General features: G+C 38.9%; 1 protein-coding gene across 3 annotated transcripts in view; it reads right to left on the bottom strand.

Annotated features, from left to right (window-relative positions):
- STX2 (syntaxin 2) overlaps positions 1-23,161 on the bottom strand; it is a 40,992-nt gene that overhangs the window by 4,007 nt on the left and 13,824 nt on the right. For 2 of the 3 annotated variants that reach the window (XM_048821730.2, XM_048821732.2), the window contains exons 4-10: positions 16,596-16,670; positions 15,525-15,598; positions 15,223-15,331; positions 8,277-8,350; positions 8,032-8,169; positions 6,350-6,460; positions 423-548 (exon numbers count right to left, since the gene is read on the bottom strand). In XM_048821730.2, the coding sequence (XP_048677687.1) occupies positions 465-548; positions 6,350-6,460; positions 8,032-8,169; positions 8,277-8,350; positions 15,223-15,331; positions 15,525-15,598; positions 16,596-16,670 (665 nt within the window). In that variant the 3' untranslated portion in view covers positions 423-464. The remainder of the gene's footprint in view (positions 1-422; positions 549-6,349; positions 6,461-8,031; positions 8,170-8,276; positions 8,351-15,222; positions 15,332-15,524; positions 15,599-16,595; positions 16,671-23,161) is intronic. The other variant, XM_048821731.2, reaches the window with a different exon arrangement.

Here is a 23,161-nt window from a genome sequence, read left to right as displayed (position 1 = left end):
ATAAAAGTTAAACTCCATGTGAAAATGATTTCTCATATTGGGCAGGTCCTCAGCTGGTGTAAACTGTCCATGTAATAGTTAACAGGCTTATGACAATTTACACCAGCTGAGGATCTGTCCCACTGATTTTTAAAACTCAAAGATCTTACATGAGGTTGAAATCTGTAAATTACATAAAATTACCACTAGATCTCAGTTTTCATAATTCAAAAGATATCTACTTTTGAACATACATTAGGGCTTTTATAGCAACTAGAAACTGACAAGATTCACTACTTCATCAGGTCCCCAGTCCCCCTGCCTGGTCATTACAGTATTACACTATATATGTGTTAAGGGTTGGTACAAAATAGCTTGTTTGCTTAGTGAGTTCTCAAAACTAAACAATAACAATGAAGCAAATTAGTTGATTAGTTACTTACTGCCGCATTGGCAGAGACATGCATGCTGAAGTTATCCAAACATCATCGAATACCAACTGACAAACCAACAATTAGAGCAATTATGGCAACCAACACCAGCGATAGAATGACAATTATCCACTTTTTCTGCCGAAGAAAAGCAAAGTGATTAGTTTCAGAACACAGTGTTAAATAGGATCTGGATTTATTCTCGATCTTTAGAAAAGAAATTCAGTCTTTTTAGTACCACCTTAATTTTTGAAGCCTGAAATGGTCCTGGCTACCATTTTTGGACTGCCACTTGGTTTCTTAAAAGGATCTCTATCTAGTGAGGCTAGAGTTTACTGCAAAAGTCAGAGTTATTAACTTTTTTGCCAACATTTACAAGGAAACATTTGGGCTCTCATATCTGATATCTACCTCATTTTAAACATATTAACAGTTCCCAATACGGAAAAAAAAATATATTTATGTAAAGGGTATTGGGACAGAGAATATATACACCTCAAACAGACTGTGTATAATCTGCTTTTGGAATTGAAGATTATTTATCTATAAATAATCCAAGTACAATTCCACAGTCTCTATCTAGAGTCAGGTCTTTTCATACGACTTGCCCTGCTCTGAAGCTACTTAACATGCCACGAACATAATGAAAAATCTTGCTGTAGTCTCCCTTGCCACCTCCCCCCTGCCCCACTTTATTATATAACTCACAAAATTCCACTGCAGTTTTAAAAGAATTTTAATATAATGCAGATGCTAAACTGCAAAACCATTAGTGTTCAGAGGTCAAAAAGCAATTGTTTTAGTAGATTACTGACTTCATCTTGGGGGCTGAAGGGAAGAAGCATATTGAAACACTGAAGCATTTTCAGTGTCAATGCCAGTCAATTAAATGCGGCTTTTAAAAATAAATCTTTCCAGTGAGATCACATCATTTTGTTTCTTTGAACCAGGTATGATGCCCATCAATTTATGATGATTCATACATTTATAGAAGTGCATGTCTTTGATAAACTATGGTCCCTGAATCTTTGAAAATAATATGGTATGAATGGAATTTCCACTTTTGCTGAAGGAGATTTACCATGCTAGCAGAAAAATCAAATTAATTTTAAATATAGGATTACAACCACATGTCCAGATAGGTCTTTCAATTACAGAGGTTTCTAAGCCTTTATAAACATATTTCACTCCTGAATAACTTTGTGCCACAGAAGTTACTTACCACTGACACATTTTAAACACTTCTTTTGGGTGTACAGTTTCTATGCATTCAAAAATAATTTGCTTTAATGGAAAAAGTCAATCTTTACTGTATGTGAATTGTGACCTATTCCCTTCCCACAAATTTCTACCCTTCAGAAGTAATATTCCAATTCACATTAAAGCCTATTCAGAACAAAATTTGATAAGCTATATCCTGTAATAATAAATGGAGTGTATAACAGACGGGAAGAGGAAATCTGATAAAGAAATTTACTTCACTTTTTAAGGACAGAGACCACGGACAACTTGAATATAAAATTTTCCAATCCCATTTCATTTGACCCATACATAGTAACTCTAAAAGAGCTAAGCGTTATTTCTTGTATGGTCACATGCTTACAATATAGAAACACAAGTAAAACAAAAACCAAAAAGGTTATTTACCTTTTCATAAATGTTGTTCTTCAAGATGTGCTGCATATTGTCCATTAAAGCATGGGGGCGGGGGGAGTGTATGTCCCTCACGCACTGGTGCTGAGGGTTTAGATGTACCACTCGGGATAGCCACACCCATGCCTGAGCTGCTCTTGCTCTTAAATGAGAAGTATGAAAGGAAGAACTGGCCAGTGCTTCCCTCAGTTCCTTCACAGTGGAATCCAACAGTAGACTTCACTGCACTGGGAAAGGAGAGTGGGTCTTCATTTGTCCCTGTGAGTACAAAGCTTTGGGAAGAAAACTGGCAAGTATATGTAGACTGATTCAGGTGGAAATCACACACTACTTTGGAGAGAAACGTAGCTAAACTTTGTCTTTGTAGAAAACTGTATATTACTGATCAATGACCAGGGCATTCTGTTCCTCTTCCTCCTAGTGGAGATAATAGCCATTAAGAAAGCTACTGTTGGTGAAAGGTGCAGAAGCAAGCATGATGCAAAAGGTTCAACAGAAGGGTTCATAAGAGTAGACAAAACTAAATTCAAATCTCAAGATAGTGCTGGATCTCCACAGGCAGAAATAATCTAGACCTTTCAGGAACCTGGTTGTGATAGAGTGAGTAAACAGAGTCTTACCATCAATTTGAGAATGAAATGCTGAGATGGCTGTCATGTGCACCTTAACAGAGTGAGAGCTAGGTCTGACTCCTTAAGAAGTGAAAGGTAGTCTAGAATCGATTGAATCATTTTCTGAATAGGTGGCATTATGGGAAGCCACCCAGATGGAGAACTGTTGCCACTTACTCAGGTAAGCCGCTCATGGGAAAGGTTTCCTTCTGTTAAGGAGAACATTCTGGACAGCCCCTGAGCAAAAAATATCTTGTGCATTCATTATTGATGAACCATGCCATGAGGTGCAGCACTAGGATTTGATCGAGCACCAAACCATGGTTCTGGGTGACAAGGTCTCTGGTTATTGGTAATGGGAAGGGTGGTCGGTGAATGGGTTACGTAGGTCTGAATACCATGGCTGTCTCAGACAGACTGGAGCTATGAGGATCATTCTGCCATGACCTTGTTGGGGCCTGAACATGACCCTGGGAAAAAGAGGCACTGGTGGATATGCATACAGCTTGGTCCTTGTCCCATGAAAAACAGAAAAGTGTTGGATATTGATTCTGGGCTGCGACCAACCCTGAAGCAGAATCAGGGACATTTTCTGCTTTGCTGTGTTGCAAATTGATCGGCCAACAGAAACCCTCCTATGAAGAACACAAACTAGAACGGCTGGGTTGAGAGACCATTTATGGTCTATGTTGAAGGATCTGCTCAGACAACCTGCCAAGCTATTTTGAATCTCCATCAAGCAACATGCTGAGAATGACGGAGCTCTGTATGCGGAAATTCCATAGCTTGACTGCCTCCTGGCACAGGCTATCTGACCTTGGGCCACCCATTTGTTCACATAAAATGCCACTGTGGTGGTGAGCACCTGGACAGTCTTGCCCTGAATGGGAGGTAGGAAACGCTGACGCAGATGGAATATTGCTTGCAACTTGAGGATAATTTGTAACCTGTATAGTCCACAAACCCTGAGTCTGAAGATCTCCCAGATGTGCTCTCCACCCCATGACTGAAGTTTCTATTACCAAAGTCATGGAAGGAAAGCAGTGCAGAGGGGGGAACACCCCTGCACACATTGTCTTGGCTCATCCACCAGCTAAGAGATGATGCTATCATGTCCAGAACGCATACTAGTTTGTCTAGATAACTCTGAGGGCAATAGACTGATCAGACCCATGCTCACAATGCTCTGAGATGCAGCCTGGCATTAGGAATAATAGATGTACATTTGGTCATGTGACCTAGGAGCCTTAAACGATTTCTCAGTCGTCTGTGGATGATCCTTGAGGGGGACACAGATATTGTGGAGTCTGTAATCTGGAAAGAGGCAGAAATGCCCTGGCAGAAGTCGAGTCCAGGACCACTCCTCTGAACTCTATTCTTTGCAGAGGCAGTAACGTGGGCATTTCTTTGCTTTGTTTCAGGCCCAGAGTATTGAACAGAGTTTGATGGACCACAGCCTGCACCTAGTGTCCGGAGCAACCCCGAAATAACCAGTCTTCCAGGTAAGCATAAACATGGATGTCTCTCTGGTGGAGGTAGGCTGCCACCACTGTCATGCACTTGGATAAAGATCCTCCGTGACAATGATAGACCGAATGGCAGCACGGTGAACTGGTAACGATCCTCCCCTGCCACGAACCTCAGAACTTCTTGTGGCCAGGTTTGATCGTCACATGGAAACAGGCATCTTGTAAATTGAGGGCAGCACACTCTCTCCCCTGGATCTAGGAAACGCCATGCAGAACTTCATGTTCTTGATATATTTGTTCAGGTTCCGAAGGTCTAGGATGGGTCTCAGACACCGTCTAGCCGTGGGTATTAGAAAACATTGAAGGGGAACCTCTTCTATGGCTCCCAAAGAACAAAGAGTTTGCACTTCTTGCCTTAGTGCAGACTCATGAGAGGGGGTCCCTGAAGAGGGACTGGAGGGTGAGGTTGGTGGACAGAAAGAAAATGCAGAGTATAATCCTGATTCCATCATGCTTCGCACACACACTTGTCTGGGGTGATGGACTGACTGCCAGGCATGCAGGAAATGGGATATTCTGTCCAGGGGGTGCAGATGGGTGAGGGGAAGGATCAGGTTGGTCCAGGTCTGGTAGTATACTGTCTTTGACAGAAGAGTCAAACCAATACTTTGAGGCCTGGGGATGTCTAGATGAAGAGACCAGGGAAACAGAGGGCAACAGCCTTCTGTTCTGTGACCTCCTTTGCCTTCCCTTAGAGCAGTCAGCCTGATGGAAGGGATAATACTGCTGTCTAGGCTGGAACTGAGGATGATAATTTTGTCTGCTTTGCAACCAAACTGTAGAGACCCAAGGACCTCAAAACCACTCAAGTCCTTCAGTGTGTGCAATACTTTGTTTGTTTTAGGTAATGTGACAAAGTTCCTCCTCTACCTTGGTGGGTCTTGCACTTATTGGTGGATTTGCTCGCCTTGGAGCTTCACGGCAGCCCTTACTTTGGCTGTTTTTCTGAACCCACAGTCCAGGACAACTCCTCCTGTGTCTGACCAGGAGTTGGGAGGTTTGGGGGGGGGGGGGAACCCGGGCCCGCCCTCTACTCTGGGTTCCAGCCCACAGCCCCGTGGAATGCAGCTGTCTAGAGTGCCCCCTTGAACAGCTGTGCGACAGCTACAACTCCCTGGGCTACTTCCCCATGGCCTCCTCCCAACACCTTCTTTATTCTCACTATAGGACCTTCCTCCTGGTGTCTGATAATCCTTGTACCCCTCAGTCCTCCAACAGTCCGCGTTCTCACTCTCAGCTCCTAGTGCCTCTTGCTCCCAGCTCCTCACACGCACCACAAACTGAAGTGAGCTCCTTTTTAAAGCCAGGTGCCCTGATTAGCCTGCCTTAATTGATTCTAGCAGCTTCTTGATAGGCTGATTAGAACACCTGCAGCCAATCTTAATTGTCTCCAGAAGGTTCCTGACTGTTCTGGAACTTTCCCTGTTACTTTACCCAGAGAAAAGGGACCTACTTAACCTGGGGCTAATATATCTGCCTTCTATTACTCTCCTGTAGCCATCTGGCCCAACCCGGTCACAGTAAGAACAAAGCACATTCCTTGAATGGAAGGTCCTCAATTGTCTGTTGCACCTCCACAGGGATCCCAAAGGACTGCAACCAGGAGCAATGATGCATAGTGAGTGCTGTCACCACAGCTCTCAATACAGAATCCGCCACATCCAAGGAGCCTGAAGAGCTGATAGAGAGACAAGGCAGCCCTCAGCAGCAAGGACTGAAGAACCCTGTTCTCTCAACCCCTTGTCACATTATTGGCAAACAGATTGCCTCCCAGTTAGAGTAGCCATTCATCACTAACTGCGCATACTGATTGACACTACAGAACTATAAACTTGCAAAAATACACAAATGCTCTGACAACTGACATGGATGGTCAGAAGGAACTCAAGGAGAGGTGGCTCCATCATTTATACCACTTTCTTCGAAGCACGAGGAGGTTGGGAATGGTTGAGGCTGCCCCCGAATATTGTTAGGGAAAACTCTGCAGCACCGGTGCATGGGACATGCACAGACCCACAGTGGAATGGACATATGCAAGTACTCAAAGAACATCAAGTTACAGCATGTGAAGTTAAAAACAATAAAAACTACCTTTTGTTATGCCATATTAACTGAGTTAATGAAAATCCAGAAAAAAAAACCTTACCCTTCGTGCTTTACTTTGATATTTAACTGCCTTTTTTGTCTCCTCTTTAGCATGTTCTACATAATCTGATGCATTCATCACATCCTTTTCTATGTTGTTGATCATTTCACCCTTAAAATAAAATTAAGACATTTTTTTTTTTACCACTACTGGAATTTTCTGGAGCCCTGCATAATGAACCTGAGTAAACATATCAAAATGATTTTCAACATGAAAAAGCGTTATGTATTAATGGCTGAAGTTTTTATTTTTGCATCCACATGTGATGGAAAAAAGGAATGGGAAGCAAGGTCTCATAGGAAAAATATTTTAACCTAAAAAGAAAAAAATATTGGTAAGGGCAGGTAGGGACAAAATACTGATAATTTAAAGCATATTCCTAAGAGAAAGGTATGCTTTAATAGCTAATCTACAACTGGCATACTAAAGAGTTCAGAAGTATCTGAAGCAGCATATGGAAACGGCAAGGATACCTACAAAACATTCATCCAAAATTATTCACAGGTTTTCAGGAGGTGGATTCCTCCAAGCTAACTACTTAGAATGCCAGTACATAATGAATTTTAGCTCAGTTATGATTAATGAACTTTGGGAATGAAATGCAAGGTCTGGAAAATATTACAGTAGATCTGTTACCTGTGTTTCTGTCCATCAGAAGACATAATCAGCAGCAGTGAACAGCAAAGCATTAAAAATGATGCACAAATAACTTGTTCATTTCTGTACAAGTTTATAACATACCAGTAATTTTCACGCTTATTCATTTTGTATCAAGGCAACATATCAGACTTGTAGAACGTGAAATCCTCCAAAAAAGAATATGCTAAATATAGGCTGATTATTCATAGTACTACCCACTGAATTGTTTCACAGTGGATCTAACAGTTTACTTTCACAGTAAAAAAAAAAAAAAAAAGTCAGTGAATCCCAAGAACAGAGTTTATTTCATATTTTTATAAATACTGCAAATAGAGTTAATTGCTTTTAACCCTAAATGATCTTTTCTTCCCACCTCCTTATTAAGATAAGATTTATGAAATTGAGAGGTGAGGATACTGGCTATCACTCTCCCACTTACGGACTTTGCTCCCTTTAACGTGAATGGAAATTATAACCAAGTATCACTGCCAATACACTTCTCACCCAATATTTAAACAACCACCACCACCACGTTAGTCTTCTGCAATAGCTAACAAATTCTGTTGGTTGGTTTTCAATATATTAACTGCCATTATGGCCTAGCTAGACCAAATTTACTCTTTATGATCTAAATCTAGATTTGCATTCAGGTCAGTGTATTCACCCACCATATTATCTAGCCCTGATCAAGAAATTACACTATTGCACTAAAAATAGTTTTACACTTGTACTTAAATATATCCTGCAAAAATCTCATCCTTTAGCATCTGACACATAGTTATTCACTATCCCTAGCAGATGTGATCAGACATGGAGCTTAGACTAGATAATGCCTTCTGGCCTTTTAAAAAAACATCTCTGATGTGTAATCTTTAGTAGTTTGCCTTTAGTTTTACAGGGTTGTGATTACAGTGTTTAAACAAAAAATGGTACCTATAAAAATGTTGCAGTTATCAAGACTATCCTGTATTGTTTTCACAGGAAAACTACAAAACATGCAAAGCACTTCATTACTAAGACAATATTTGAATTGGTTCATTTACCTGAGTCTCAACAAACATAGCCAGGTCCATAAACATGTCATGTAGCTCCCGTATACTGGATTCCAGTTTCATAATATCTTTGTGTCGTGACTCAATTTCATTGAGAGCTTGTCTAGTAATTTGGGAGTCTGATATAATCTTTGAAAGAGGAAAATAGGAAATAACTAATAAGTATGTGATTGACATATTCCTGAATTGAAGAAATAGAATAGGTCATAGCCATAAAGTGGGCTGTGAATACGTACATCAGAAGTGAAAATAGAAGTATTACCACTTTCTAACATTTCTTCCAGTTCTTCATCAGTGGTGGTTTTTCCAGCTAGAAAGAAAGTATATTTTAAGGTTATAAAGTAATAGTACTTTATCTATTCAACATAAAGGTATTTTGCTACACCTAGAAGCCTGAGAATTTACCACGAACAATAATCACATACAGCACAAAAACAACTTAAAATTTGTTAACTAAAAATTAACTAGTTGACTCTCTCAAACCCAAGTATTCATTGTGTTTATGGGGAAGTGGTAGCAATGAAGTTATATTACAATCTCAGGAAGAATGTGCTAAATCCAGAATTAGCATACAGGAGTTGATGGTTCACAATCCTATACTCAGACCTCCACTCCACAAAAAGTAACAGTTTTTAATAACAATTAGCATCCAAACCTCTTGCCATTAAGCACAGTATGAGAGATTCTTGCAGCATGAAAACATCTGCAGCTGTGATAACAGGACAGAAAACAAGGGAAAAAACCCACCTCCTGAAGGTAATGATTCTAGATTGTTGCATGGTCAAAACAATACCATTTTTTAAGGAAGCTATTTTCCATAATAATGTATTCCCCTATTACGGTGTCTCTATAAGGCTAAGACTGGGACTAAGAAACATGAGGTTTTTAAAGACAGTTTTCTACCGAAATGTGTCCTTGTGCTATTAAACTGTTATTCCTGAAGCTATTTCTGAGGATAAGTAGTATTGCAAGAATCAAATATTTTTGCAAACACACAATAGGAGGTTAAATATAATGAAAAACATAAAATCATGAAATTCAGTTTTCATGTTTTTGGTAAGCACAATAGGAAAAATTACTTTAATATAAAATTATAAGCTATTTAACATTCATGTTTGTTCAACTCCTATATTATATTGAAGATATTAAATCACATGAATATCTAGGGAATCTATTTTCAAAATAAGAATCTAATTTTTTCTGTGTATAAGTAATGAAACAGTATTACAAAGATGAGATTAAAATTATTTTAATACAGGATTCAGTTCATATTAGCACAGGGGTTCTCAAACTTTACTGCACCGCAACCCCCTTCTGACAACAAAAATTACATGACCCCAGGAGGGGGGCCCCAAACCCCAAATCCCAGGCAGGAGGCCTGTAACCTGAGCCCCTATGCCCTTGGGCTTCAGCCCCGGGTGGTGGGGCTCGGGCTTTGGCCCCAACAAGTCTAAGCCAGTCCTGGCGACCCCATTAAAATGGGGTTGCGACCCACTTTAGGGTTCCGACCCACACAGTTTGAGAACCACTGCATCAGCATATTAGAGAAAGTGATTGTCAGTTATATTATACTATAGAAATTCAAGTACTATGTTAAAGGTTAATATAGTTTATTATTCAGCACCTATGTGGACAGGGCTCAAAGTTTGCATAAACATGAAAAAGGAACTGAAACTCAAGTGTAGCAAAAAGGAGTACTTGTGGCACCTTAGAGACTAACCAATTTATTTGAGCATAAGCTTTCGTGAGCTACAGCTCACTTCATCGGATGCATAAAAGTGGAAAATGCAGTGAGGATCTTTTTATACACACGGACCATGAAAAAATGGGTGTTTATCACTTCAAAAGATTTTCTCCCCCCATCCCCCTTTCCTGCTGGTAATAGTTTATCTAAAGTGATCACTCTCCTTACAACGTGTATGATAATCAAGGTGGGCCATTTCTGGAAAGCTTATGCTCAAATAAATTGGTTAGTCTGTAAGGTGCCACAAGTACTCCTTTTCTTTCTGCGAATACAGACTAACACGGCTGCTACTCTGAAACCTGTCAAGTGTAGCAAAATTACCTCTTAGCACGTTCAAGTAGTTCATATTGTATAATTTTGTTAAACAATGAGCAGAGAATTCAAACAGAGGTTTCATATTCTACCTATCTTCCCACAGAAAAAGAAATTCTGCAGCACCTTATATAATTCTGCTTTCCCCAATGAAAACAAAAGCTATAATATCTAAGCAGTGCCTTACACTTAAATAAAGGGAGGCAGCTCCTGGAGAGTATCTAAGTCTTCAGTGCACACAAAATGCTAAAGACTCAACTCTAGTCAGATACAATAATTTAAATAACTTTAAATAAAAATAGCCATAACTTGTGATATGTTAGGATTTTTTGTTTGTGGGTGAGTGGAGAGGATGGTAAACTGCCAAAAAAAAATCCAATCAAAAAGTGCCATTTGCTTGGCAGGAGAAACCAACAGAAAGCAGCAACTCAGTTACAAGAGAACTCAGTTACTACAATAACAAAAGGAGCAGCAACCAAGAGTTTTAATTCTCCATTGCACCATAAGATCTTCCCTCTCTTTCCCATATAGTATGGTAGAGGGCTGATCAGATTTGCTGTCCTAGATTCATCTTAGGTCTCTTTGGTTTTACTGCTTTCCACATAGCTTCTCCCACTGAATAGTTGGGTTGCAGACCTTCCACTCAGATGTGTTAACTTGTGTTTATTTTGGTTGAACCATATTGCTTCTTGCACATATTTCTAATTCTACATGCAAGTCTCTGTTTTGTTCCTCTAGACCCACTGCTCTTTGCAACACCTCCTAATCAGTGTTGGCATCATAACATGGAGGACCCTAAGCTGATGGAAGGAGATGGGCAAGGAAAACACGCCCAAAAACAAAGGCATAAGTTTCCCCCTTTAGCAGTACCACTGCCAGAAGAGGGTTGGGATAGGATTTCTAGTAGTAAATTGTTTCCTCACTCTCTGGTTTCAATGGTGCAAGGAAGACTGGGTTGAGGAGTTCATCTTTTCTTTCCCCCACTGCATACCATTCCTGAGAGGGATACAGGACCAGCCTGTGAAATGAAGAACTTGCATGGGACACAGGACCCCCAGAAGACCTTACTTAGCTAGTGCTAAAGCAAGGACTAGTTTTAATTTGCCATCATTTGAGTATATTTATCTCTTCTGGTTATTGAAGTACAAAGTTTCCCAGAGATCTTAAATGTTAAAAGTAAACATACGAATAAAAGCCAGGGATAAACTTAAGGGATATTTATTTAGTTTAAAGACTATCAATTGTCTTCATTTCTATTACTACACCAGTCATAGCACATTTTGGCCACAAATGATTGTCATTTGTTGGCTGGTTCATCCTTGAATTATTTCTTCATTCCTCACTAAAAAACAAATATTTCATTTAAAGTATACAAGTATGAAACACTGAGTGGAGAGCAACAAGTTACAATGAAGTAATGCATTGGTGGCAGCCTATTGAAAACTCACAAGAAAAAGATTCAAATGATTTAGGATACCGCAACAACCAAATGACAATCGTTTTCAAGTTCTGTATAGTATCTAGAGATGTTTTACAGGTTCAGTGCAGGGTGAGGTAGTCATTTATGATCATTCAGTGCTAGAGGCAGGTTGAAGTGTAACAAATACTGTTTGTGGTAATAAGAACAGATCATGAAAGAAAGTGAAGAGCTGTTTAGAACTTGAATTTATCAGGCAAAAGAAACTTGGTTTTTAGAGCTATATATTACCAGATTGAATGTAATAGGAATTTCACATAGCACAAAGATCCAATCCTGGATGCAGAGATTTACAGACTGGTCTGTCAAACTCTGGTGGTTTGCTAATAGGGTCATACGGTGCTGGCTTCTTCCGCCTTACTCCAGAGTCCACACAAGTTGTGGTACATCAGAACTTACTGACCCCATTATTGGATTTGGCTTTAGTCACAAAAGGAACTCCACAAAATCCTGCCCAAGCTGTGCTTCCAGGCTTGGCTTCTCCTCTCCTAAGGCCCTCTCGTTAAGGACTGCTCAGCTACACCATATCTTAATGTTTCCCACCAGGATCATTTCCTGCGAAATGGTGGGATGGTTCAGGCAAATACAGCCAGACTGCTACCAATGCATTAAATAATTTCCTCATATTACTTTTTCATATAAGCAATTGCCATAGGGATGTAACAATCAAAAACTAGAGAGAGATGATGGTCTGTAAAATCATGAATGGATGGGCAGGAAGTCCACAAGAACCTCTGTATTAAGATGTTGTCCACAAAATAGCAGAGTGTATTAATTCCTGTTCAAAAAGTTTATTCGGCAATTTCTTTGAAGAATAAAGTTCTTGATTTTTGTTGTAACTTGACATGGTTCTGGTTAAGAAGGCAGAGAAAAAAGCAGCTAGAAATTATTTCACTACTTTCTAAAGTGGAAAACTTTGCTCCTCCATTAAGGTAGGTAGAGCTACCAGAAAGCAGTGATCCCCCACAAGTTTAATCATTCTATTTAAAGCACTTACAGTAACCGATATTGTAGCCAGGCAATGATAAACAAAGTTGAACAAACCAGAACAAACAAAATCTCAGATGTGATTTATACTTCCCACAAACATGTCATCTCAATTCATAAGTTTGGATACAACACAGTGAAGATTAATTGTTTTATCCAATTCATACTCTTTTAGATCAAATATTCAATGACTTGGGCAGCATCCCTACCAACATAGCCACACTCATTTAATGCTAGGATTTTCAAAGAAGCCAAAGGGGATGTCCAAAACCTACTGACTTTCAGGGATCTGATTCCCTTTGGCTTCTTTGAAAATCCCTGCCTTAAATTATAGGAGATGTACCTAAACAGTGAGGAAGGGAAAGCGAGTAGTGAAACTCCCAGTGTTACCAAAATAGTGATATTTCACTTCCTCCAGAGATATTCATCGATGGTTTTATGAATTACACTAATTGTTAAATAGCGAATAATTCAAGAAAAGTCGAACCAAGTTTTAAAAACCCCAACAATAGGATATCCAGTATCTTCTATTTTACACAAATAACCACACTGCACCTTTCAATGCGTGTGTGGAGGGGGGAACATTGTCTGGCTTGCCGGGGGAGAGGGAATAGTGCTTTACGGGCCAGGAAGGGAAGGGGAGGAAGGCTTAGAAGCTGCTGCAAAAGGGGGAAGAGAGTCAGCTTGGCAACACACACACACACCCACCCACCCACTCACCCCCGGGACTGGAAAGGCTAAGGAGGTCAAAAGGAGCAAGCCTGGCAGAGGAAGCCTCTTTTCCCCAGACCAGGCGGAGCACCACTCACCCTCCCTCCCACTGAGGTGGCAAAATAGGTTTGGTCAGGACCTCCTGTGGGCATCGCACTAGCCACTCCTTTCTAGGGGGGCTGGGAAGGAATTTTTCCCTCGCCACCAGATTGGCCTACGTGGAGTAGGGGGTTTTCCCACCTTCCCCACAGCAGGTTCAGGGAGTGCTGTGTTATGGTGAGGAAGGAAAGGTGTTAGGCTATTATGTCGCCACTCATTATATAAGTGCGCGCGGATGTACAGTGCTAGTACTCCAGAGGGAAGGGATACAGTGACCGAATAAATGGCTTGGTAAAGGACTTAAAAAGGAGGTGTTGGTTAAAGGAATAGAATGGGGGGGGGGAGAAGAGATCGGGGCTCCTATGACTGGTATGGCAGGGAGCCAACCCCGCTTTCTTATATGCCACCTTAATCCTCATTTGAGGGGTGCGGGGGGAATAGTAAAGTCCAAGGAATAGGTTGGCTGGTGGACCTGGATGGAAAAAAGAGGGGGGCTGGCAGAAAATATTAAATGAACATGAAGTTTCCTGCACTGTATACTTATCTGCCGGGTTGTTCCAGACATCTAATAATAAAGTTGTGGACTGATTAAAACCATATCAAGTGTTTCCTGTCCTTCTTTCGGTATAGCCAGACAATACAGGCTACAATTCTAAGAAGCAGGAGTGGTGTAAGAACATTCAACAGCACAGGTTGACAACCTTTCTGGGTAATAATTTGGCAACACTACAGTGAGTGAAATTCTCGTTCACTGAAGTCAATGGGATTTTTGCTATTGATTTGACTGTATATTCAGAATCCATGAAGATAACTTTAGTAAAAGAATATGTCTAGAAGTATCCATTAAGAACAAAATCAACATTTAAACTACTGTATATACTTGTTCATTAGCCCGTTCGTTTATAAGCCGACCCCCCAAGATGGATAGGTAAAAAAAAGTAAAAACTGTATGACCCTTTCACAAGCCGACCCTATATTTCAGGGGTTGGCAAACTTTGGCTCCCGGCCCGTCAGGGTAAGCCGCTGGTGGGTCAAGACGTTTTGTTTACCTGGAGCGTTCACAGGCATCGAACCCCTCAGCTCCCAGTGGCCGCGGTTCACCGTTCCCAGCCAATGGGAGCTGTGGGAAGTGGCACGCCACTGGGAGCTGAGGGGCTCCATTCCTGTGAATGCTCCAGGTTAACAAAATGACTATGTATTAGATATTCAATTAAATGATTTCATAGAATTTAAAATCATCAAATTTTGGTGTAGACCCATTTATAAGCCGACCCCCGCTCTTTGATGCGCCACTTTTTTTACCAAAAATATTCGGCTTATGAACAAGTATATACGGTAATCATTCTTCAGGTCAAGGTAAGTTCTTCCATATCAAAGTCTATTAGACAGTTACAATTTAACCAGCTATTTATATTATGTGTAACATAAAAAACAAACAAGTAGAAGCTTATGTGTGTTCATCATCTAAGGAGTTAAGTTCCAAAGGAGCAGCTACAGAGAAGTATACAGGACTATATACAGGTTTTTAAGGTCAGGCTTGACAAAGCCCTGGCTGGGATGATTTAGTTGGGGATTGGTCCTGCTTTGAGCAGGGGGTTGGACTAGATGACCTTCTGAGATCCCTTCCAATCCTGATATTTTATGATACATTGCCATTTTATTGAAAAAAAACCTTGTCTGGCGGTACAAAATAAGAACTGGAATACAGGAAAATAAAACTAGAAGACTGGGGGTATTATTTCAATTCTGTATAAACCAAAACAACAAAAAAGATGTCAAAAAACAAACAAACAAAGACCATTAAAAAAGTTAATTCAGCCATCTATATTGGAAGAAAATTCAGGTCACTTACTTATTTCTAACTGTCGCTGTATCCGTCCTTTGCTGCGTTCTCGAAACAGGGTCTGGGTCTCATTGTATTCTGTCATGACGTCCACAAACTTCCGGGACAATACCAAGTGCTAGTTTTGAGGAGTAAAAATATAGTACTTTATTTTACAACAAAATGCATTTTCAAAAAGTATAAAATAGTACATAGGCTCCAGGAAAGTCCAACTCTTCCCTCTCCCCACCCCACAATACTGTCTCTCTTCTGGAGCTTAGTTGACTTTGTTAAAATCCTCAGATTTCCCCATGCAGACTTTATGATCATACCTGTGTTTTTCGTATCCTGAGTTCAACTGATGTTCGATTAGCATTCCCATCTTGATCAGAACTTTGTTCAATAGCTAGGAAGAATATAAGAACTCATACTGTAAGGTGTTAAGAATGCAACATATAGTAAAAGTTTTAACATAAACATTTACTATTTTATAAATCATAATTAGTACCGTTTTCCTGTTTCCTACCCCAAAAAAGTAGTTTCTCTTTAGAAAGATTTTCACCACATAATAAAAACTAAATCTATTAATGACATAGAATGCAAGGTTAAGAATATAAAACTGTTTACACAGCCAAATTAAAAACAAATTTTTAAAAGTATCTGTTCGTTGATGGGTATTATGTCATCTTTTGTGCTTGGAAGGAGCCTAACAAATTGGGGTTGCTACTGCTATCTGAATAATAAATGTTGTTTACTGGACAGAAGAATTTTATTAAATATTACCCTTAAACCTAGAAATCTATCACTGAAGAAAAGAATGACCTTAATGTAATTTAGTGGCACTAGAAAAAAAACATTGTTATGTTTGAGTTAACACATGCTGAACAATTAAGACTCCTAAATTCTAAATTAGTTGCTAAATAAGGGGCCTGATTTTCAAGAGTACCCAAGAGCAGATATATGAATTTTGGGACAGACCTCAGCTGGGGTAATTTAGCATAGCTCCATGTCAGTTTGTACCATTTGAATATATGGCCCTTATTTTTAAATTGTTGATTAAATACATTAAACGCTGGGCAAATATTTCAAATCTACAATTCTTTTCTTTCATCTGATAAAGGGGCATGTCTTGATCATTTTTGATACAATAAGTGAAACTTATTTTAACATTCTGAGTTCCAAGATTTTCTGTAATAATATATTATATTTTCTTAAAGTTTGGAACATCCCACTATGATACAAGCTATGAAAACCAAATTTGTATATACATATATTGACCCCATTAATTACACTGAGGGGCAAATTCCAACGTTCTTGAGACTGTTCGAGCTCTCCTAATATCACAAATACATATATAAGGCTCCATATAATTATTAAATTATGGGGGGGGGGGTTGCACTTACCCTTTAACTTGGCTCGAATTTTATTAGCTATTTTCTTGATTTCTTTGTTCAGGTCCTCGAGTTCTTCCTTTGTTCCTTTTTTAAAGGAATGTGAAACATAGCTTTTAGAATAATTAGTGATTGATTCTAAGACATACTGATGAGCAAGTATACCTTTTGGAAGGTATCCAAACTATCTTTTGGGTATACAACCTAAAATTGACTACAAGCATTAAAGGATGGAAACTATACAAGTGGAGGACTGTTGGAGGGGATGGGCAGCCTGAATCTTTAAGTTACCTTGCTTACTTGTAGTGGATTTATTAAATTTTATTCTATACTTAAGATATTTGTGATGTATTTTAAATTATGTTGAGGGCACCCAAAATATATTAATAAATACCCTTTTTTCAGCATTTATATGCATCTCAATAAGTTAATTAACTTTCCAGTTAGCTGGGTAAAATAAAGTTAGTGAGAAAGTGTGGTGCGTGAATTCACTAAAAATTGTATCATTTTAAAAGAACAAGAAACCTCAGTCAGCCCCATGCCAGCTGCCTAGTCCTGTGCATAAAGCAATGGACAGGGAGACGAGATCTGGATTCTATGCCTGATTTGCCACTCTGTTGCATAAACATGGACAATTCACTCCCCCTCTCCCTGTGGCTTTGTTTTCCTAGCTGTAAAATAGGGGATAATACTTGTTTTCCTTTATTAAGTTCTTTGAGATCCTCAAGTAATAAGCTCTATAAGAGAGACAATTATATAATTAATGTGGAGTTCATCACTATTGTATTTCAGCTTCTTTCCACCGCTCATATCAATTTAATCATGTTTACTTAATGCAGACATTCACTCCTATTTTCCTGTTTATCATTCTGTTAGATACGCAAGAGGGTAATACACTAATTTGTGCGCCTTTAATAGAAGAAAACTGCGAAGATTAAAGCTTCATAGCCCTTAAAAGAAAAATAATACTGGAGAAAACACATTTGTCCAGAAGCGTTTGGATACTCAGCATCAAAACCAGAAAGAGGACTCTGACTTGAACGTATTTCTAGAGAAACACCATCTGACACTTCAGATCAGTTGTCCCCAAACAGCGGGGTAACGTTCAAAGGGTGCCGAAGGTGGGTGGGTGTGTGTGTGCGCGCGCAAGCCATCCCCCATGAGGGCAGGGATGGAGCATCAACCAGCCCTGCTCAGCCCTCAGCCCCACACCTGCCCCCAGCCTCGGCTCGCTTACCCATTCACATCCTGCCCCCAGAAGCCGTGGCCCTGCTCTCGGCACGCAGGTCAGGGTGTGGACAGAGGTAAGGGGTGCAACCCTGAAAAGTTTGGGGACCACTTCTTTAGATTTAGATGTAAGAGGATTTTAGTTTATATTAAAAGCTATTACTTTGGCCCACAGCAAAGGAAATCTGAAAAGGAAGGCATCATGATCTTTGTTGTATTATGTATTAAGACAAGATTTTACATAAAGTCAATCAAACAAAAGCTTAAAGTATAGATGTCTCTCTGCCATATTTCTTCCTGAATGCTGGTACAATTATACGAGGAAAAGTTATTGAAATTACAAAAACAATTATTTGTCAGAAAATGTTTGAGCGCTGATATGATCACTTTGTGGAGCCATCCACTATCATCCACTCCCAGCTTTGGGCAGTCAGAGGCTAGGGACACCCAGAGCATGGTGTTGTATCCCTTACCATTTTGGCAAATAGCCATTGATGGACCTATCCTCCATGAACTTATCTTATTCTTTTTTGAATTATACTTTTGACCTTCACAACATCCCTTGGCAATGAGTTCCACACGTTGACTGTGCGTTGTGTGAAGAAGTACTTCCTTATGTTCCCTACTGCCTATTAATTCCATTGGGTGACCCCTGGTTCTTCTGTTATGTGAAGGGGTAAACAACACTTCCTTTTTCACTTTCTCCACACCATTCATGATTTTATAGACCTCTATCATATTCCCTCCTTAGTTGTCTCTTTTCCAAGCTTAAAAGTCCCTGTCTCCTCATATGGAAGCTGTTCCACACCCTTAATTTTTCTTGCCCTTCTCTGTACTTTTTCCATTTCTAATATATCTTTTTTGAAATGAGGCAACTAGAACTGCATGCACTATTCAAGGTGCAGGCGTACCAAGTCTGATTACCTAAAGCTTTCCTAATGGTTCGTAACAGTTAGCTTTTTTGACTTTTGCTGCACATTGAGCGGATGTTTTCACAGAATTAACTAAAATGATTTGAAAATCTCTTTCTTGAGTTGTAACAGCTAATTTAGATATCATTTTGTATGTATAGCTGGGATGTTTTTCAATATGCATTTTGTGTATTTATCAACATGAAATTTCATCTGCCATTTTATTGCCCAGTCACTCAATATTGCAAGATCCCTTTGTAACTCTTTGCAGTCTCATTTGGACTTAACTATCTTGAGTAATTTTGTATCATCTGCAAATTTTGCCACCTCACTGTTTACCCCTTTTACCAGATCATTTATGAATATATTGAACAGCACGGTAACAGACAGATCCCTGGGGGACACCACTATTTATTGCTCTCCATTCTGAAACTGACCATTTATTCCTATCCTTTGTTTCCTGTCTTTCAACCAGTTACTGATACATGAGAGGACCTTCCCTCTTATCCCATGACTGTTTACTCTGCTTAAGAGCCTTAAGGGACCTTGTCAAAGGCTTTCTGAAAAGTCCAATTACACTATATTTACTGGACCACACATGTCCATATGTTTGTTAACCCCTTCAAAGAAGATGAATAGATTGGTGAGGCATGATTTTCCTTTCCAAAAGCTGTGCTGACTCTTATCCATCAAATCATGTTCATCGATGTACCTGATAATTCTGTTTTTTACTATAGTTTCAACTAATTTGCCTGCTACTCAAATTTAGTCTTACCAGACTGTAAATTACCCGGATTGCCTCTGGAGCCTTTTAAAAAAATTGCTTGTCACATTAGCTATCTTGCAGTCAACTGGTACAGAAGCTGATTTAAGCGATAGGTTACATATGAGCTAGTAGTTCTGCAATTTCATATGCAAGTTCCTTCAGTACTCTTGGGTGAAGACCATCTAATTCTGGTGACTTATTATTGTTTAATTTATTAATTTGTTCCAAAACCTTCTCCACTGACATCTCAAATTGGGGCAGTTCCTCAGATTTGTCACTTAAAAAGAATGGTTCAGTTGTGAGACTCTCCCTCACATCCTCTGCAGTGAAGCCCGATGCAAAGAACTAATTTAGCTTCTCTGCAAGGGGTTTATCTTCGAGTGCTCCTTTAACACTTCAATCATCCAGTGGCCCCACTTGTTATTTGGCAGCTTCCTATTTTTAATGTACTTAAATCATTCTTACGGTTAGGCTTTGATTCTTCAGCGAGCTGCTCTTAAACATTCTTTTTTGGCCTGTCCAATTCTACTATTTGTCAAAAACATTTCGCGCAACTCTAGATGTGGATGATCTAGAAAATGAGTAACTAGAAGATAAAGGAATCTTACAAAACTAAAAGTCTTTAGAAAGATATAGTTGACACTGAATAATTGCGATTGTTGTATAACATTTATATTTCCTTAGGAGATGTCCCTCAGAGGCACCCAGGGAGGGAGGGGGAAGGTATTAGAAAATTATGTTGTATAAAAAACTTTTTTTAAAAACAAAAAACAAGTGTGTCTGGAGAAAACCTAGTGAAAACAAATCAGAAGAAAACACAAGGAATTCCCCAACCTCATGAAGTTTATACCAGGTGCACATGTAACTTACATTTCTATCAACTGTAAGTGATATATATTTTTGTATCTATTCCCATAACAGAAGACAGACCTTATTTGTAATATATAATATAATTTGTAGTACCCCATGTGAACATTCATTTGAATTCATATTAAAGCTATTAAAGAAGCAAATATGTTTCTTGCATAATTCTAAGACAAATTTAATAAAACAAAGGACAGAAAGTAAACATGCAAGTTACCAGATATAGTGTGATGTTGTTCACTATTTTCAAATAATAAAGCTAGCTACTTGTCTTTTACTGTGTAATTTAATTTAATAAGTTTTAGTTGTACCACTGAGTACTGTAATTTCCATAAGTAAAAGCATATAAAGTTGGCCATAAACATATTTCTCTTCTGCAGAACTAGGTTCAGGTCAGATGAGATAGTAATTAACTGATGTTTCAGGTTGCAAATAGTCGTTAGAAGAAATTTCTGGAAATGTTCAGTAACATCTTAAATTAAAAAAAAAAACTTTTTATCCTAAATTAACAATACATATGCAGAGCTAAAGATTAAAACCCATCAGGCAAATTCTGCTCTTAAGATAAAAAAACAGGTATTTATAGTTATGTAAGTGAGATACTACCTTCTACTAAGCCCCCACAAACTTGAGTTTATCATTCTTCTTTCCCTCCTCCCCTCTTACATTTGAAATTTAAACTAATGTCTTTCACACCGGGGGGGGGGGTGGGGGGAGGTGGGAGAAGGTAATTTAAAAACATTCCCCTTAGAGCAAACTATTGTGTGTTTTCGGAAACTATTTCATTGAAATTATACAGCTTTCTCCACATACTTCCTTCCCTTCCCTTAGTTTCCCATTTCCTCTAGGCATAACACACAGCTTTTCCAAACGTTACCGCCATCATAAAAAAAAGTTAAACACACTCCTTTCACACAGCAGCTTCATCACAGGCCAGTATAAATGAACTCTTTATTCTGTCATGCACTTGTGGCTCATGTAAAATCCAGTTAGCTTTTATTTTTAACTTAAAATTATTTTTCCATCTTCTACAGCTGCAATGTTATTGGAACAAAATTAAAGCAGTCCCTTACCCAAGACTGCTTTCCTTGGTGACTTCCTAGTCCCTACTAACTCTTTTCAGTACAGGGTCACCATCTTACAGAAACAGCCGCCCTCACCCAGCAGCTGTGGCCCTGAAGTAGCCAATTTGTAACTTGCAATTATTTGTTGTATCTCCTCCTGTAACAGTAACCAGTTATATTCCCCACCCACCAAGTTTTCTGCTTTCCTCTTGCTGTCATCAACTACGTGCTGTGGGCCTGAGTCACCACTGCATTACTCCAGTTTTAGTGAAGTTACATTGCCATAAAAGCAGTGAAGTCACACCAGATTAAAACAAGAGAAATGCAGAGATGAATCAAGCCCTAAATCTGCATCTACAGTGAACATTTTAGATAAGTTTCGTATCATTGCTCCAGCATTTGTGCAAATTCACTGCTGCTGGTAACCACCAGTTTGTGGGAAAAATCAAAAGGGAAACACAAACGCTTTGTGAATCTTTACATACACAGTAAATTCAGTTGGCATAGGCAGACACAGAAAAGCAAAGATTCCTTGGGTGTGACACAAGACTAGTGCATATATCATCTAAACAAAATACTAATATTATGGCAAAATTAAATTTATAGGAGGTTAAATCTATTAATATCCACATATGAGTAAGGATATTTTGAGTTCTCATATAATGTTGCTTGTGCTGACAAATGGGAAAATAATCTTCACTAAAATTATTTTAACAAGGCAAACAAACAATAGAAATAAATTATATTGCTGATAAAATTTGTTTTAAATGAGATTGATCACTCTTATAACCAAGAAAGCTGAGGGCTATGTATGCTCAAACTTGTGATGTCACAGCATTGAGATTCAATGGAAGGCACACAAAGAAGGATCCTGGATGTCCAAATTCAACATCCTTCTTCTAAGTTTCAATATTTTTTAAAGGGCCTATATGATTTCACATTAGGAGCAGGTTAGTGTTTTTTATGTTTATGTTTGTCATGGAAGGTCTTTAAGCTTGGGATACTTTACGAAAAAACTCGCTAACCAAATCAAATCACAGCAATTCAAATCTAGTTCATTAAGAAGGTTACTTTTTTTAAAGTAGGATTTACTTTTTGGTCCAAATTTAAAGTTCAACAACTTAAAGTGCACTGAGTTTTTAATTAAGGGAAATTTTCAAGTAAGTTTTTTTTTTTCCTTATAAATAGTTCATTCTATACTTCCGTCTATCACTGATTCATTGTTTTCCCCCTAATCACATCACTGTACCAGGCACTGTCCATTTTTCACTTGAGAATACTGTATACAGCCTAATAAGGAGAGATTTAGCTAAGCCTCTACAGTGAATCTAAGCACAGGCAGCTATAATTAGCTTATGAATAATACCATTAGAGACATTTAAGGGTGAGATTTTCAAAGGAGCGTAAATTACTTGAGAGCACAAGCCCCACTGAAAGTTAGCAAGACTTGTGCTAAGTCACTTGAGCACTTTGGAAACTCTGGTCAATAATGCTGAACTCGCAAAAAGGCGTGAAAAGTGAGTTGTTTTTTTTTTTAAACCTAGAATGCATAAAAGTGATGTTTTAGGCAACTGTGTTGTAACTAAGCAGCTTTTCAAAAAATATGCAGTATTACAGTTTTAACTAGTTTCTCAAAGCTTGTTCTATGTCAGCATCTTCCACTGATTCTGAAGGCAATTTTATATTTTAAAGGCTATTTCTCACCAATGACCGCACATTGACTCCTGCATGTGAAAACAGTATCTA

This window comes from Caretta caretta, chromosome 15 (assembly GCF_965140235.1).
Source record: "Caretta caretta isolate rCarCar2 chromosome 15, rCarCar1.hap1, whole genome shotgun sequence".
NCBI lineage: Eukaryota > Metazoa > Chordata > Testudines > Cheloniidae > Caretta > Caretta caretta.
Note: the sequence above shows the minus strand (reverse complement) of the source record. Positions and strands in the feature narration are given on the sequence as shown.